At 50.3% G+C, this 18,637-nt stretch overlaps 1 protein-coding gene across 14 annotated transcripts in view; it reads left to right on the top strand.

Moving 5' to 3' along the window:
* RBMS1 (RNA binding motif single stranded interacting protein 1) overlaps positions 1-6,449 on the top strand; it is a 213,492-nt gene extending 207,043 nt beyond the window's left edge. For all 14 annotated transcript variants that reach the window (XM_025994181.2, XM_025994180.2, XM_025994178.2 and 11 more), the window contains 4 exons: positions 63-173; positions 1,282-1,362; positions 3,052-3,136; positions 3,799-6,449. In XM_025994181.2, coding sequence (XP_025849966.1) covers positions 63-173; positions 1,282-1,362; positions 3,052-3,129 — 270 coding nt within the window. In that variant the 3' untranslated portion in view covers positions 3,130-3,136; positions 3,799-6,449. The remainder of the gene's footprint in view (positions 1-62; positions 174-1,281; positions 1,363-3,051; positions 3,137-3,798) is intronic.
* Positions 6,450-18,637: the final 12,188 nt, after the last annotated feature.

Raw genomic sequence — 18,637 nt, 5'->3', positions numbered from 1 at the left:
GACACAATCTTAACTCCCTTCTTGAGTTTATCTTACTCTGCGCTTGTCTCCCGACTCCCTAGGGGGCCGTGTTAACTCCCTCCATGGAGCACACCATGTCACTACAGCCTGCATCTATGATCAGCCCTCTGGCCCAGCAGATGAGTCATCTGTCACTAGGCAGCACCGGAACAGTAGGTGGCAAATTAATATCATGTGTCTCAGCAAACAGAGGAGGGTAAATTAATGCAGCCTTTGTCTTCCCTCTCAGTTACAGGCTCTGTGATGTCAGAGATTATGTCCGAGCCCCTCTCACCCCTTACTTTGCCTTCCACATGATTAATTGATGACCTAAATGTCTATCCTTTGGGTATCTCTCCTTTACCAGAATTTGGCAACCACACACGAGCACACCTTGCCCTAATCTCTAATGCCATTCATTCACACTACAGACCTGGTGTCATGAAGCAAAAGATGAAAGTGATACGTGGTGGCAAAGGCAGGGAATTTTTTCCTCACTTCTTTTATGGAATTTGGGGGCACTGTGTCACAGTCTTAGGATTGACTGACTTCTCCAGAGTCCAGGAGACTTGGGTTGGGTTTTGAGATTGAGCCTGTACTGGATGAACTTCCAGGGTTGATATTTATCAACATAACATTTAGATGGTAAGATGGCCAGAGGCTTTTATTGCAGACCATATCAATGGTGGCTGAAAAGAACAAAGGGAAGTATGTTTTCCTCCCTTACATTCAAAACCAGCAGCAGCTTCCTGTGAAGGCTCAATCAGGTCCACACACATCCAGTGAGATCAATAAGAAAGCCTGGTTGCCTTTGGAAAAGGATGACTATCCGCATCAGGAAAGCAAGGGTCCATTTCCTTTTCAGCCGTGATCTAGTAAAGATCTAGCAAGTCATTTACTCCTTGGGTCTCCACCTATGGAGTTAATTCTAGATACTAATTCAGGGGGCTGCTGGAAAAAAATGAGGTCCTTTGAGATAAGACCTTCTAAAATAGCACATTTTAGCGATACTGAGTTATTGAGAATGAGAAGCCTTAGTGATCTTCATGATTGTATTTGTTAGGAAATCCAAAGCAAGTTGGGAGTTAGTTTGGACAACTTCAAAAAGTGGAGATATTCACTTTGCTTTCCATATGGCATACTTATTAAGCTTTGAGGTAGCTTGTTTAAACTTCTTTTTTGATATTTCCAAATACTTGACATCCCATCTCAAAATTCTCCAGGCACTCAGAATTTTGCATGGCTTATCATTTCCCATCCTGACCATATTCTTCTTTTCAGTACATGCCTGCGACATCAGCTATGCAAGGAGCTTATTTGCCGCAGTACACACATGTACAGACAACGGCAGTTCCTGTTGAGGTTGGTACAGACCATCTGATGGCCAATCTGGCAATGAGTAGTTTGAGAAATGGGTAAAATAGGTAGAACTCAAAGAAAAATCGATCAGAAGTCAAATATTTGCATAAAGAATTGAGTTTAGAGGGCATATATAGCTAGGGTTATTTTCAACTATGAAATGTAATTCTTCACATACAGATTAGTGTAGCAATATCCAGGCCATAACCCCCAAAACTCCCAGAACTATTTTCCAAGCTTGTAGCACATTTCAAACCTTTCAAGAATCTATCTTATCTCCTGCAAAGGGATACTTACAGGCAAATTAAGATAGAGCCGGAGTTTGCAATCCTAGTCCCAAAGGTTATGTTAATAATAATAACTACAAGAAGAAATCAGTTATCACAAAGATAGTTGAAAAAAAAAAAAACACCAATGTTTCAGGATTGTAACAGGGATGAGAAGCAAACCATGCCTTTTTTAATAGAGGCTGTTAGGATAGCTAAGTAACTTTTAGTGCTTGTTATGGAAGATACAGATATAATAATGATAGTAGAAGAAGACTACTATTTGTGTTACATTTGGACAGAAAGCAGAGAGAGAGAAATAGCATATGATCTCACTAATATGTGGAATTTAAGAAACAAAAGCAAATGAACATAAGGAAAGGGAAGGAAAAGTAAAAACCGAGAGGGAGACAAACTATGAGAGACTCTTAAACTATGGGAAACAAACTGAGGGTTGCTGGAGGGGAGGTGGTGGGGGGATAGGGTACCTGGGTGATGGGCATTAAGGAGGGCACTTGATGTAATGAGCACCGGGTGTATATGCAACTGATGAATCACTAAATTCTACCCTAAAACATTATATGTTAGCTAATTTGAATTCTATATTATATGTTAATAATAATACATTATATCTTATAATACATTATATATCAACTAAATCGAATTTAAATTTTTAAAAAGATTTTTTAAAGGATTGGACAGAAAGCATAGCATTTTCTGCAAAGTACCCTTAAAATTCCAAGGAATTTATCATCCCAATCAATCCTACCCACTAAGCAGATCCCATAGGTTCCAATTGCAGAAATAGCCCTAGGACTGTGGTTGGATTATTTGGGGCATTCTTGTTGTGTTTTGTTTTCTGCTAATTGAATTTGTGTATTTTTTGACAGCCACAGTTGCCAGAACCTATATTCCCTTATTTGCAATTCTGAACACACAATAAAATCTGAAAATAAAAACTCTCTTTATAACTGCCTTAGTAGTATCTCAACTGATACAAGACAAAATCTTAGCCCACTTGCTGTGCATATTTCTGTCTATCTGTGTAGACCTGGTCATGTGTTTGGTGATCAGGTTTAGCCCTAGTCTGCCCTGGATATGTTCTGTAGTAGACCGCATATGCCTGCCATTTTTCAGGTTCTAAAAACCAAAAATAGTGAATTCCAAGTCACATCTGGCTCCAAGGGATAGGATATTTGTTTGATAAATCATAGCTTGACATGAAACAACTCATAAAAGTTGGGGTAGGAGGTTCTTTGGGTTTGTAAGACATCTTAACTCCTTAGGGAAATAATTAACCTTGAAAACCCTGCATAATACTAAGAAAATCACTTTTAACGAGTGCTTGTTTTTTACGATGTGAAACTCAGGAGGAGCAGAGTTTGGATTTCATTGCTCATGTCTCATCTGCTCTGCTTTGTTGTAGGAAGCAAGTGGTCAGCAGCAGGTGGCTGTCGAGACGTCTAATGACCATTCACCATATACCTTTCAACCTAATAAGTAACTGTGAGGTATGAGGGAAACATCTTTGTAACTGTAGGGCTCACGTCAAGGAACGTCTAGGATTCTTTTATCATAATGGTTCTTATAATACCTAAGATTTGGTCACACCACCTGAATCATGGCCAAGGAATTCAGTGTTATTGAAATGTTAAAATCCATGATTTTGTGGATTTGCAAATTGTCCCAAACGAACAGTGCCTTGTTGTATTGAAGTCAAGTGTATGCTTTCTCATCCTCCTTACCCCTTCCACCCTAAAAACCTGTAACATTATCAGGACACCAGGTATCAAATTTGTCCTGCAATACATGTATCCAAATTTATATTGCTTTTAATACTCAAAAGCTGAAGGAAATAGAGCATAAGATTTTGCTCCATCTAGTATTACAGGAGTATAGCAATACCTTGACTATGAATTTAATGTCAGTATCCTTAGATGGAGAGTTCTGGTGCTCAGGTAAAAGTATGCTGCGGGTCCCAGGTTCGAAAGGTGGAGTCAGGGCATAAAAACTGCCCTCGGTTCCAATATTTATTGGTTTACCACCAGTGAGGAGCACCACCTTGCCTTTCTCAAGCATGTATTACCTTTAAAACAATTAAGAGGTCACAAAATTCTGTGCTGTATTATACCAAATGTTACAAAAGCATTTATCTTTTATTTTTCTCTTCCAGATGTACAGAAGGGTGTTCTTACATGAAGAAGGGTGTGAAGGCTGAACAATCATGGATTTTTCTGATCAATTGTGCTTTAGGAAATTATTGACAGTTTTGCACAGGTTCTTGAAAACGTTATTTATAATGAAATCAACTAAAACTATTTTTGCTATAAGTTCTATAAGGTGCATAAAACCCTTAAATTCATCTAGTAGCTGTTCCCCCCGAACAGGTTTATTTTAGTAAAAAAAAAACAAAAAACAAAAAACAAAAACAAAACAAGATTTTTATCAAATATTATGATGCAAAAAAAAAGAAAAAAAAAGGAAAAAAGAAAAAAAAAGTAAGAAAAAAAGAAAAGAAAAAGAAAACTTCAATTTTCTGGGTATGCACAAAGACCATGAAGACTTATCCAAGTGCATGACCGGATTTTTGTGGTTTTGTCCATTTTGTGTTTAATTTGCGTTTTCTTCAGCTGTATGAAATGGGCTCTGACGTTTAAGTAGTCCGACGTCCCCCATGGTGTTCTGTGCTTGCAGTGTGAGTGTCGCTGTACTCAGTGTTGCCCTCCGCGTCTCTCTTCTTAGCTCTCCCGTTTTTCTTTCAACGTAGTGTGAAGTGTCTTCTCCTTTTCTATGAATTCCAATTTGCCTTAACTCCTTTGATGCTGTAGCTGTTTCAGTAAAAGTTAGTTCAAACTAATGATGTAGAACGCTTTGACCAAATGAGCTGGTCTATTATGCCTTGTAAAAACAGCAGCATAGGGCTTTTAAAAGGTAGTCAATAAAAGTTGCTGAAATTTTGGCTTTTTTAAATATGTAGTAGGTGTTTTTAATGATTTTTCACATAATGTGTAAGGTAGTGAAATGCAAGAAGGGAAAAATGTTTTGTGTGAAACACATTTTCTGACTGGGGAACTTTTAATAGGGTAAATTGTTTGTAAGGCTGTACGCCAACAGTTTCCTCTGATAGTTTGACTGATTTAGGATATCTGCTGTATGATGCAATGTAAAGTCTTTTTTGCCTTTTTTCAGGAAAAAAAAAAACTAACTCGATGTTCTAGATTTAGTGTAGGTAGCGTTGGGGCTGGGGGCGGGGGGCGGGGGCGGGGAGTCACCGAATGTTTTGTCCTTCCTTTATACTAATGATAGTGCTTTAGAATGAGAATTATGCCTGAGATCTGGCAAACGGAAAAACGTTGCTATTGCAACTAAATGGCAAAAGCTAAAAGTAAGGATTTTATCTTCAAACATAAGCTGAGATATGAATAGAAGCGAAACGATTGGCTACTAGCTCTCTCTATTACATAAATTTGAGAAATAAAAATTCCTTGGCACTTTTAAAGGTAACTTCACCAAAGACCGAAGAGCCAGTAACCAGTAGCTCCACCTTGTCTCAGCATCCTATCTTCTGTGCTCTTTATTTTTGCCGGACCAGTTTGCGGTTAGGAGAATGTGCCTTTTTTTGTACCTTTGCATTTAGGTTTTATCATTTTAATTGATGTATGGACACACACAAACAAACAAAAAAGCATGAAGGAAGATTTGGATCCAAGCAGTGCCACACTTTACATCATCACTACAAGTGTTAAGTGTAAAGAGAAACCAATTTTGAAACTATGAAATTCCTGATTCATAAATACACAGTTATTTCTACTTTAGTACATATAAGATAATTCACTGTTATTAAAGCTCTTTTATTAAGACAATTGCATACGTTTGAAAAGCAATGGTAAATTAAGTTGTCTTCCAAAACTGTGTACTTGTCTGGTCAACTGTGTGTGATCAGTTATCTACCTCAGAGTCTGTTTTCTTTTGTGCTGGGACAGGTTGCTGGCCCTCCCTGTTTCCACAGACCAAATCCTCCTAGCTCAGGAGCTAGGGCTAAGCAGTTATTTCTTTCGAGTATTTTTTAGTTCTTAAATTTTATGCTTGTATTTGATTATAGATGTCAGTGACATTTCATAGTTTCAAAAGTCCTTGCTGCTCTGAGAAGTGTAGATTCTAGTGAAAAATTACATAGTCATAAGAGAAATGTGTTTTGTTTTTTGTTTTTGTTTCCTTTTTTAAAGTTGTGGTATTATTGGTTCTATGCTCCCTGGAATATTAACTGCTTTGTGAAAGTCCAGACTGAACGCAGCGCCCTCCTTGTACCTAGTACATTTATAAACCTGGGTCTCTCACTACTTGATATTTTTGCATTAGTTAAGACAGAAATTTGATAGCTCGGTTAGAAGGGAGGGGAAATCTGCTGCTAGATATGTCTGAACTAAGTGCCATACTCGTCTGGGTAAGATTTGGGAAACATAACCTCTGTACATACAAAAAAAAAAAAAAAAATCAGTTAAACATCACATAGTAGACAGCCATTAAATTATAAAAAAAAATTAATTTATGAAGAAAGACCTTTTGTACAGATTGAAAAAAAAGATTTTCATAGAGATATCTATATGATCAAGAGAGTTAATTTTTTATTTTTGTTTTACTAGTGCCACAAACTTGCCAGTGGTAACTTATTTGTCCGGTTCAAGATAAACTCTGTAGTTTCCTTCCTAGGACTTGTTGTTAAACGCCAAAAGACATTTTTGAACTGTACATTTGATCAGATTGTTAGCTTTTTCTGTTTTATTTCTTTTGAAAACCTTTGAATAAAAAACATCTGAAATTTTATTTTTTCCTGTCATCTTTTTTTTTTTTAAGTAGGTTAAATGTATATCAGAATTTCATGCATTTCATTTCTGATCTCTTTCTTCAGCTCAGTCAGCGGGTTTGAAAGTGACTTGAAAATCATTTCAGATTCACCCTGTATTCAAAATACATTTCCTTGAAAAGATTTGGAAAAACCTTCCCACCTCCTCCTTTTTTTGGTTAAGGCCATGTATAGGCAGCAGAGACCGTCAGCTGCCGGCACCTCATCTTGGCCAAAGCCCACCGCTGGTCTGTTCTGCAAACCCAGAGAACCAGGCTCGTGATGGGGGGTGGGGGGGACGCTGCCGCCCCTGTACACGACCCCGGGCCACGGGGAAGGGGCGGGGCTGCGGCCGGGAAGGTACCAGGCCCCTCCAGGGAGGAGGGTGTCGGCAGCGGGTGGCCTGGCCCGCACCGCGAGCTGGGTGGTGCTGGGTGGCGCTGGGTGGCGGCCCCCGGGCAGATAGAGACGCTCCTCGCCGCAGGCAGCTGAGGCCGGGGACAGCCGCGGCCTTCACGCCCCGGGTCACACCCGAGAGCACCTGCCGCAAAGGGCCGCGGCCGCGCGAGGGGCGGGGGGGGGGGGGGGCTGGGTCCCTCGGGAGCCCGGCTCTCGGGGCGGAGGGGGCCGACGCCGTGGCAGCTGGCGAGCGCGGGCCCCGCTGCACCGGCTGGGTGGAGGCTGGCGGGCGGAGGCTGGTGAAGGCTGGTGGAGGCAGGCCGGGCAGAGGCTGGGTGGAGGCAGGCCGGGCAGAGGCTGGGCGGAGGCTGGGCGGGGGCTGGGTGGAGGCTGGTGGAGGCTGGTGGAGGCAGGCCGGGCAGAGGCTGGGCGGAGGCTGGGTGGAGGCCGGGCGGGGGCTGGGTGGAGGCTGGTGGAGGCAGGCCGGGCAGAGGCTGGGCGGAGGCTGGGTGGAGGCCGGGCGGGGGCTGGGTGGAGGCTGGTGAAGGCTGGTGGAGGCAGGCCGGGCAGAGGCTGGGCGGAGGCCGGGCGGGGGCTGGGTGGAGGCTGGTGGAGGCTGGTGGAGGCAGGCCGGGCAGAGGCTGGGCGGAGGCTGGGTGGAGGCCGGGCGGGGGCTGGGTGGAGGCTGGTGGAGGCTGGTGGAGGCAGGCCGGGCAGAGGCTGGGCGGAGGCTGGGTGGAGGCCGGGCGGGGGCTGGGTGGAGGCTGGTGGAGGCTGGTGGAAGCAGGCCGGGCAGAGGCTGGGCGGAGGCTGGGTGGAGGCCGGGCGGGGGCTGGGTGGAGGCTGGTGGAGGCTGGTGGAGGCTGGTGGAGGCAGGCCGGGCAGAGGCTGGGCGGAGGCTGGTGGAGGCAGGCCCGGCGGAGGCTGGGTGGAGGCTGGGCGGAGGCTGGCCGGGCAGAGGCTGGTGGAGGCAGGCCGGGCGGAGGCTGGGCGGAGGTTGGCCGGAGGCGGGCGGAGGCTGGCGGCCACGCCAGGGGGCCCACGGCCTCGTTCCACCTGCGGGTCCACAAACACGGACTTGACGTTGGCGGTAGGGGGGCGGCGCCTGCCGGCCTGCGGCCTGCGGGGCTCCGAGCCGGCTCGGGTGTGGCCGACAGCTCCCTTCCTCTGGAGGAGCCGAGGGGTCCCGCCGCCTTGGGGGGCTTGGCACTGTCACCCCCAGCCCCTGCCCAAGAAAGGCTGCGCACTTTGTGCCCTCAAATGGCAGCGTGATGAGGCAAGCAGCACGGAGCCCGCGCCCTGCAGCTCCTCCGGCCGCCCACGGAGCCCGCGCCCTGCAGCTGCTCCTACTCTCGGTGGGCCCGGGGTTGCAGCTTGAGCCCCCACTCGGGGGACGCCGGCCCCGCCCGACACCCCGCCTGCGCGGCGGGCACCTGGGGCCCGGGCTGCGAGGCACCGAGACGTGAGCCCAGGCCCCGGGGAGTAACTGCTGGGGCGCGGGGGGCCGGGGGGGGGAGCCGGCCCGACACCGTGACTCCTCCGCGGGGCAGCGGGAAAGCGGGGCAGGTCCGCGGCTGCTCAGAATTGCAAACAGGTGGCTTTGGATTACGTGCAAACGTGAAAGCCCCTCTTCGTGCCTTGATCTGCGCTGTTGCATTGCTCGTTTGCAGGAGCTGCGGGTCATAAGGGGACGGCGGGGACCTCCTGCCGCCCAGGGCCCCCGACCCCACGCTCCCCGCTTGCACCCCCAGTGACGAGGCCCTTCCCACCTCACCGGCTTCCCGGGTCTGTCTGCACCAGCTGTCACCCTGGCTGCAAGGGGCCGGTTGCAGCCGTGCGATTTCTTCGCGTGAGCCCTGGCTGTGCCCCCGACGTGCCGCGGCCTAGGCCAGTCATTCCCACTCCTGAAAAGACACAGTGTGTGGACGGGGCAGGAGCGAGGACTGCGGACTCCGGAGGACGGGACAGTGACCATAAGGGGAGCACAAGGGGCCTTGAAGCTCTTCTATATCCTGATTGTGGTGGTCACAGGAATCAATGTGCTAAAATTCACAGAACTGTACACACACACACACACCCAAATAAAGGCCTTTTAATGTGTGTCCACCTGTAAAATGAAATCTTAAAAAAAAATGCGACAAGTCGGTCATTCTTCAGGTGTGGAAAAGTGCTGGCTCCGTGATTCTGTGGGTCGAGCGCTCCTTGGAGCTCTAGCTGCCCACCTTCAGCTGCCTCCATATGCCCCACAGGTGACCGGGGGAGTAGCAGGGCCTCCCCTGTCTCCCCTCGTTGGCCCTATCTGAATACCTACAGGTGAAATGGTTTCCAGGTTGACTTCTCAGACACACTGCAGCTCTAAAAGCTTGTAGCTAATTGAAATGTTGTTGGTTTTTTTTTTTTTTTTTTTTTTTGGTCACAATAATTGCAATAAAAACATGTAATGGAATATTATACAGTCTTTTTTTTTTTTTTTTAAGATTTTATTTATCCATGAGAGAGAGAGGCAGAGACACAGGCACAAGGAAAAGCAGGCTCCATGCAGGGAACCCGACTTGGGCCTTGATCCTGAGACCCCAGGATCACACCCCGGGCTGAGGGCGGCACTAAGCCACTGGGTCACCTGGGGATCCCCAGGCTGGGTACTTTTTAAATAGCATCATGCGTGGGCAGCCCCGGTGGCTCAGCGGCCTTCGGCTCAGGGCGTGATCCTGGAGACCAGGAATCGAGTCCCACGTCGGGCTCCCTGCATGGAGCCTGCTTCTCCCTCTCTCTGTGTCTCTCATGAATAAATTAATAAAATCTTTTAATAAATAAATAGCGTCATGCGGCCTGTCTACCCTCGGTCACATGTTCTGCACATGCCAGATTGTGGATTTGCAGACACCTGCGTAGTTTTCTGAACAGCCCCCCACCCCCACCACCGACTATATCTTGAGAACTCGTATATTTATGACTTTCTCCTCAGAAGTCTCCGCAGGAATCCCATTAAATCCGCATTGTCACACACTGTGCTTTGACCCATGCCTGACAGCAGGAACATTGTCCCTGGCCCTCTTGCCTCTTAGTTTCCTACTTGAGAAATAGTGAAGGAACATCTTTCATTCTTGCTTTATAGTTTTTTCCCCAATGTTTAGTTCTTAGAGGGAAGAGGTTCTGTTTCCCTCAACTCTTGCTCTTCCAGTGATCCTTTTTATTTGGTTTATAAACTTTTCATTTACAAAAGTTGGAAGCAATTTATAGGAGACACAACAAAACATTTAAAATCAGGGCTTGGGAGGTTAACAGTGAAGAGAGAAGGAGAGCACAGAAGGTAACCCTGCAAGGCCAAAAGGCCTCCACCAACCCTATAGTCGAAGCTCCATTTTGAGTTTCCTAGCAGCCGAGGTGAAAAGGGAAAAGGGTACACACACCTGTAACACTTGTCAGTGTGTTGACAAATCCTCTGGAAAAAGACGGTATTATTAGCTTTGTTTGGAGACCCCCACAGGAGGCACTGGGCAGTGTCCACCCTCTTCCTCTGCCAAAACAGTGACGAGTCCCCAAGGTGGTTGCAGGTAGGGCCCCTCCATGAAAGCCAAGGGCACGGCACCAAAGCACCGGTCCATGAAAGTGGCCCTGGAAGGCTTGTGGTAAAGCTTCTCAGTTAAGTGTCTTCCCAGATGTCCTGGCGTGTGCATCCCTGCCACTGGGCCCGCTCGGCCGACTCAGAAGCTCGGGGCGTCCTGCAGCAGCAGGGGCACCGCAGATGCTCCTCCCCTCCACAGTGAGCCTCCCACATGAGGCGGCCAGCGCGGCCCACCACCCGCGGGGCGGCCCTTCCACCTGCGGCGGCCTGGGGTCAAGAATCCTGGTGCTTCCCATACCTAACCCTGCAGCCTTCCAAGGGCTCTCAGTAGTAACGCTTCTGGGTTTTTCTGCCAGAAGGTCCCCGATTGCCGAGGAGGAAGGCGTAGGCCCCCCCGGGGATGTTGAGGCACAGTCCGCCAGGGCCCACCATAAACACAGCAATTTTCATGTTTCCTCCTCACTTAATGGGAATCTTACGTTCCCCTATCTTTCCCTTTTTCCCCAAAAGGATTGTGCCATTTTATTTATTTAGTAATTTTTTTTTTTAGCTTCGAAACACAGAAGTGGCAAGTGCACTACAAAGAAGCTGTAGCCTGGGTGGTGGGAGAGCAGGTTACCCACGCAGCACCGCGGCCCGCAAACCAGGGCATTCTCCCCGGACCGGGACACGACCACAAAACTAAGGAGGGCAAAGCTAAGCCAACACCAGCGACCCTAGTCCTGTCCCTGTAATCAAAAGATCCAGCTCAAAATCATGCATTTAACGCTCGTGCGTTTAGTCTCCTTCGGCCTGACTTAGCTCCTCAGTTTCTGTTGGACTCGCACGACCCTGGCCCAGGCAAAGGCTGAGGGCCAGTTCCTGTGCGGGGGAGCCCCAGGCTCGAGGCTGTCCGAGGGTTCCACGTGGTCTTGCCCCTTTGGCAGGACCATCTCCAAAGCGAAGCCGTGTGCCCCTCGCTGCGCCCCTCAGGGGGTGCACGGTTTCCGCTTGCCCCGTTACCGGTGTCACTCCCCGGGGTGGCTTCACCAGGGGCTCTCTGGCCGCTGTCGCCGCCGTAGAGGCCGCTTGGCCGTCAGTGAGCGCTCGGTGGGCAACGGCCTGGAACCCGTCCTGCCCTGGCCTTCCTCAAACACTGAATTTATTCATTTGCTTCTTTATATGAGTGTGGCCTCGGGGTTTCCTACTGTGTCCACTGGTTCTAATCTGTTACAACCATTATCCTTTTTGATGCTCAAAGGGTCCCTAACTTGGTCAGTGGGAGCCCTGCATGCCCGCCTCTGGGTCCCTCAGGCTCTGAGCCTTCCCTTGCCCTCTGGTACCAGCAGGGGCCCGCGCACATCTGGTTCCTTCCCGGGCCCAGCTCTGGCTTCTGCCATTTCTCCAAAGGGTCCTGGTCCCCTTGGGTGGAGAGTGGTAATGAGGGTCCTGATGAGGTGAGGCCGGGCCGGGGGTGGGGGTTGGGGGGTGCACTCTGCCCTGGAGGTGCAGGCTTCCAAGGTGTCCGTGGGCGGGGTTAGGGGCTGTGCACGCGGGGGCGGGTGTGCACGTGTCTACATTTACATCGTATTTTCTACATTATCCATAAACATGGATAAACATTCCAATCCAACGCCTCGGGGTTTACTTTCCCTTCCTGTATTTGGGATTCTCTGACGGCAGACAACCTGGCTCCTGGTCTCCCGGATACATTTACCCGCCTGGCCTGTCCCCCTGCGTATGACCAGCCTCGCAGCTCTGACAGGTCACCCTCCTGGTGCCCAGGCTGCGCCAGGTGAAGCTGGTTCTCCTCCAACTCTGCCCAGAAGGACGCAGGCACCGGACGTCCAGGGGCAGGTGTCGCTCTGCCGTCACGGGGCAGGGGCTCCCCCAGAAGGGGGCCTTGTGTGATGCCATAAATTTGCCCCGCGAAGCCTGCTTACCTCTCACCGCCAGGGGGATGGGGTAGGAGGCTGGCCCGGGGATCCGAAGTGCAGGAACCGTGTGGACGGGGAAGAGCCAGCGAGGAGATGCAAAGACACGAGAGGATGTCGGGGAGAAGAGAAGGAAGGGGAGTGGGAAAGAGGGGCTTGGGAGGGGGGGCTGGCGGGGAAGCACATGTCCGGTCGCCCCAGTGCAGGAGGGAAGAGGGGGTGAGCTGCTGGCTGCCACCAGTCCCCAAGCCGCCCCGACGGCTGCCCGGCAGGCGGGCTCCGACCCGCTCTCCGCCTCCCCGTGTGCTCACGGGGAAATTCAGGGAACATGAGCTGCCATCCCCGAGGATGCACCATCCTGCAGAAGCCGGGGCGCCCGGGAGCCCCGTTCCCCAGGGCTTTCCCAGCGCGGCCCAGCCTAGAGCAGCGGCGCTCCTGTCCGCGCCCAACCATCTCCCCACCCTCGAGCGAATCCTCAAGTCGGAGATACAGGCCTTGGAGTTTGGGGGACGCAAAGAGCTGTTGAGCACTGGCCGGGATCAGAAGCGGGGTGAGGAGCCACAGGCCAGGGGGCCCAGGCTTCACAGGACGGGGAAGGCAGGGGCAAGGGCTTCCCGCCGTGGCTGCTGGAGAAGAGCCTCTTTCTCCTGAGAAGAAGGAACCGGGCTGTGCCAAGCAAGCTGCAGTTCACGGTGGGATGCTCTGGGCCTCGGACGTCGCTCAGTGGCTTCCACGGCGGCTTCCACGGCGGCTTCCACGGGGGCTTCCACGGTGGGGCCGCGCAGGTCCTCCCCACCAGGCCCCAGCCCCACCGGCTCCCACCCCTGGCCCAGTGGATCCGTGCTCCGGGCCTCACCCCGCTGAGCCGTCGTGGTCCCCCACGGGCTCGACCTCTTGAACCCAGAGAATGCCCGAGCGGCCTAGTGTTGCTGCCACCTGGGAGGGACGTGGAAGCTCTTCTTGGGACCTTGCGCCCTCATCCAGACCTCGAGAGCGGGCCGGAGAGGGTGGTACATCTGGGCCCTACTCGGAGGCTGAAGCTCGGGGGGCCTCTGTCCATCTCCCCATGGTAGGGGGAAGTTGGGACCGCGTCTGGTCCCCACTGGGTCCTCGCCTCTCCCCAGCCCCACTGCTGAGCCTAGCAGGGCCCCTCACACCCAGGGCACCCAACCGGCCACTTGCCCCCAGAGCAGCTTGGCGGAACCTGGGGCCAGAGGAGGTCCCTTCTCTCAGTCCTCTGCCTGCGCAGGCCTGAGAACCCCATACTGCCACCTGCTGGGACGTTGTCAGAACAACCAGACACCTGGGCCCCCCCTGTGTGAGCGTGCCCCCCCCCCAGCTCTTTTCCCCGGAACCAGCCGTCTGTCCGTCTGATGGGTCCATGCTTATACTCCAATCTCATGTTCGCCAGTAACCCCAAACTCTTCAAGTGGGGTCACCAACAGGTGCCAACAAGGAACAATCGTCTACGAGAAGGTGAATTGCTCCCTTCAGGGGGGAGATCCCCCCAATAGTTAGGTTCAGATCAACCAGCAACTGCCAGTCAAGGGGTTGACTGGGCCCCCCGTGTGGTTGAGCCGCTGCCTTGGGGTCTGGTCATGACCCCCGGGGTCCTGGGATGGAGTCCGCATCAGGTTCTCCCTCTGCCTGTGTCTCTGTGTCTCTCATGAATAAATAAAATCTTGTACAGGATGGTGGGGGGGGGGGGGTTGCTTGACTGACGAAGCAGCCGGTGGTAGGTGGGGACGTTGCCGTAGCCTAATGACTTTTTCCCATATGGAACCAGAGGGACTGCCAGTTTGGAGACCATAGCAGACACAAATCCACGTGTCCTTCCAGTTGTCCCCGGTGGGGTCTGGGAGAAGGGGACTGAGCCCGGGGTAAGGGCGGCCGCACAGGGTCATGCAGGGTGTGTCTGGCTGTGGAGGGCGAATGGGGAGCGGCCGAAAGCTGCGCATGGAAAGGCCTGCGGGGTCCATGGGAGCCTTTCTCTGCTTTGGCCGCCCACCACGGATGCCTTCTTCTGAGTCTCACAAGGACAAGCGCTGTGCAGACTTCCTAACTGTTTCCGCAAAGCCAAGCCCCGTAGCAGCAGTTCCTGAAACTAGCATTCCCGTGCTACCCCCCAGCTGAACGCCCTGGCCTCTGTGCCCATTACTTCTTTCCTTCTATGTTAAATTATTTATAACCCTATAGGCCAATGACCTTTCTGTTTTCTAAGCTCAGCACAGTGACTTTGTGAGCTGGATATTTGGTTTGTTCCTCCAATTTGCTCTTTTTAACTTTCTAATGTCCTAGGAGGCTGACTTTGGGGGCAGCACCCAGCAGGCTCCCTGGCCTCTGGCTTTCCTCTGGGTTCGGCCAGTGCAAAGAGCTGCAGAGAGCTGGGGGGCTGGAGGGACGATCCAGTGAGGCTTATTGCCCTGGCTTCCTCCCCCGTGGGCCACAGATTGGAACTGTCCCCATCATGGTTGAATTTGCCCCCCCCCTTAATTCATATGTTGAATTACAGGTCCCCAGAACCTCAGCATGTGACTGTATGTGGAGGCAGGGATTTTAAGGAAGTGATTAAGTTAAAATGGGGTAATTTGGTGGGCCCTAATCCAATGTGACCGGTGTCGGTGGTCCTAAGAAGAGGAAATCTGAACGCAGACTTGTGCATAAAGGGAAAGCTATGCAAAGACACAGGGAGAAAGCCATTTGCAAGCCAAAGAGAGCAGCTCCAGAAGAAACCAACGCTTGCCAGCACCTGAGCTTGGACTTTTAGCCTCTAGAATGAGAAAATAAATTTGTTGTTTCGGCCCCCCAGCCATGGTACTGTGTTAGGTCATTCAGAGCAAACTTACCCAGTCCCTCTACGGAATCACAGGTGCAGGCGCGCTCCCTCTCCTAGAAACACAGGCCTCTCCCAGGTGTGGACCCAAGTGCAGGGGAAGGAAGCAAGGGCTCCCTGCTCTTGCTGCCCCTCACGGCTGGTTTCCCTCTCCTCAATTGCCCCGTTAGAGGGCACCCCAGGAGTCCCTAGCAGGAACTTCCACCCACCCACTTGTGTCCCCCACAGTTTGCCTGAGTCCTTTCTAAAATGTGATCCTACCTCCCCGAAACACCCCAGAGCAGTTCACAGGGTCGCTGGGTGAGGTGAGAGGGACCCTCTGCAACTGTACTTTGTAAAACAAAAGCAAAAACAAAAACAAACCCATTTTTCTGAAACTCCTATGGTGACAAGAAGCTGTTGGAATATGCAGCCCAGCAGTGGGCCTTGCAAAAATAAAAGACACGGGTCTGTGCAACCGGTGAAGCTGACTGGCTGACTCTACCGGTGAGTTACGAAAGTGACTGTTTCGAAAAACTCATGCCTTGGAGAGAACACTTGGCAATTTAGAATGGTTTCCACCATCGTATATGTTTGTTTCTGAAAACAATGTTTTCTCTGTGAAAAAAAAATTCTAGTATGAACGCATTTTTAAAACTGGGAAGTGGGATTTTTCTAAATTATTTAAAAATCTTTCAAATGTGTAGTTTCAGAGAGCTTCAAGCACATCTAGCTAGCTAGCTAATCTATCATCTATCCGTCTATAAAGATGTGCATCAGCTACGCTCTCTTGCCTTCAAACTTTTTCTGGGTTTGGTCAACGGGAAGCACTTTGAATTAGATTATAAGAGCAGTTGATTGATGCCAAGGAAGATGGAAATTTATTAGTAAACTTTCAACAGGGGCACCTGGGGGGCTCAGCGGTTGAGCGTCTTGCTTTTGGCTCAGGTCATGATCCCAGGGTCCTGGGATCGAGTCCCGCATCGGGCTCCCTGCATGGAGCCTGCTTCTCCTCCCTCTGCCTGTGTCTCCGCCTCTCTGTGTGTCTCTCATGAATAGACAAATAAAATCTTTTAAAAAACCAACTTTCATTGGCTGGTGGTTGTGGCTGATAACCTGAGTCATGATGGAGTAACTATAGACGACAATGTGCTTCTCGCATTATCTTTGTAGCATTGTTTTTGAGCCATGCTAGTCACCAAAACCAAGTATTAAAATAAACTGCACTTCGAATCAGACTTCTGAATCCTTATCCCAAAGTGGTGAAGCAAGCTTTTCAAGTGGAGCATGTCCAGCTCAGTCACATGTAAATATAAAATGAGCATATGACACTAATAGCATAGTAAGAGCAAAAAGGTCATTTGGTTATTTTTTGTACCCGGGAGAAAATAAAGAGCTTAATGTTCTTTCATCTTTTAAAATGTTCTCTCTGTGGGTTTTGCACTAACATATGAGTTCAACTGTATATGTATATTTATGAATAAATAACAAGTATTGGGAGACTCTGCTTAAAATCTTTGATTGATTGTGGTGAACCATCCGACAGCTTGGAGACCACTAAGCATAAGGGGCCAGAAAGCAAAACACGAAAACAAAAACACACGACTGTTTCCAGAATCTTAGAACCTCAGATTCCCAATTCTATTTTGTTGGAACCATTTTAAAGAAAACAAAGGGGGGTGGGGAACATGAAAGAATGTGTGACAGAGGGACAGCCAGTGCCTACAGCTTTCCACATGAGCTGGGGCGGTAGCTCCTTTGGCTGAGCCACTACCTTTCAGAGAGTTTGGGAAATATCTGGAATATAGTGGGAGGCCCCAGGGACCACCCAGTAGTAAAACCCTAAGTGAAATCCTTCCAAAAACAACAGGCAGGATGAGGGTGAGGCCTCCCAGCTCCCTTCCCAGCGCCGCTGGCTCCAGCTGCTTGCACCTTAGTGGACCCCGGAGGGTCCCAGCGGGTGTGGGCCTTGGGAACCAGCCTCGTCACAGGATGTACTGTTTGGGGGGTTCAGAAGACACTCTGGTGCGTCTCCGAGAACAGGAGAGAGGGGGAAGCCGCCGGCATCCGCTCAGCAGTCTCCTCTCTAACGCGTCCAGCAAAACCAGGACTGGGCTCTGGGCAGAGCTCGGCAGGACGCGCAGGTGTAGGTGGCCTTTTGGCGACAGGCAGTGAAGCTGCACCGGCGGAGCCAAGACACCACGGTGAGAGGGTGAAATCAAAGCCACTTCCAAGCTGTCTTCCTTTTTTTTTTTTACTTTTTTATTTAAAGATCTTATTTATTTATTCATGAAAGACATAGAGAGACACAGGCAGAGGGTGAAGCAGGCTCCAAGCAGGGAGACCGACGTAGGACTCAATCCCGGGTCCCCAGGATCAGGCCCTGTGCCAAAGGCGGTGCTAAACTGCTGGGCCACCCGGGCTGCCCTCCAAGCTGTTTTCTGTTACTGTTTTTCAGGATTCCTCACTGATTAAAATCAAAATCTAGCTACAAAACGAGCGACCTGGAGAGGCGTTCACTTGTCTACATCTCTACAAACCCATCCCGCTGCTTCCAGTTTTTCTCTTTTTTTTTTTTTTTAAGATTTTATTTATTTATTCACGAGAGACACAGAAAGAGGCAGAGACCTAGGCAGAGCCCGACGTGGGACTCGATCCCCAGACCTAGGATCAGGCCCTGAGCCAAAGGCAGGAGCCACCCAGGTGTCCCTCCAGCTGGTCTCCTAAAGCCGAGTGAACCCAAATCACCTTCTCAGCACCCAAGGACACACTGAAGCAGTTTCATCTCCCTATAGAAGCCTCTCGAGGAAATTATCTGAAGGCCTGAGAAATCCAGCCCTCTTTGCCATGATCTCTACGGAGTCACTGAGTGACCTTAGCAAGACATCCCTTCTGCTCTCCGCATTCAGAGGCGATCTTTGTGAAATAAATATTGGTGATTTGTTGTTTGGTTCTTAACGTCCATTAAATATGGTCCCATCAGCGGTTACCGGGATCCGGGATCCGGGGAGATGGGCCTCTCTCTGGGTTTTGTTAACTTGGTCATTCAGCACCTGCTGGGTTTCCAGGGGCCCTTCTGCAGCCTGGACCCGCTGCCGAACCACACTGTGGAGCCGGGGCTGGCGGCCGCCTGGGCTGGACCATGACCTCCAAACTGGGTTTCCTTTCTCTTCCCCTGCACAGAAGAAGAAGGCCACGTGGCTCCAATCATTTTTCTGTGATGACCTTCCAAATGGAGACCTGGGGCATCCAAAGGCCCTCCCGCTGAGAGACACCTGTCGTTTACTGTGCACACTGCCCTCCTGCAACCCCCCCCTCTCCACTGTAAGGACCGAAGCACTCACTTCGACCCATTTTGGCTTTTTGAAAAATGAAGGTGAGGCCTTGATTTACTGAAGCTTGCCAGCCCCACTCAATAATGCCAGCAGATTACTGGGCCTTGCGGCAGGTTTGTCTGTCATGTTTTGTGGCCTGGGCGAT

The sequence above is a fragment of the Vulpes vulpes genome, chromosome 3 (assembly GCF_048418805.1).
Source record: "Vulpes vulpes isolate BD-2025 chromosome 3, VulVul3, whole genome shotgun sequence".
NCBI classification, from domain to species: Eukaryota; Metazoa; Chordata; class Mammalia; order Carnivora; family Canidae; genus Vulpes; species Vulpes vulpes.
The sequence above is the reverse complement of the archived record's forward strand: the minus strand, read 5'-3'. Positions and strand labels throughout refer to the sequence as shown.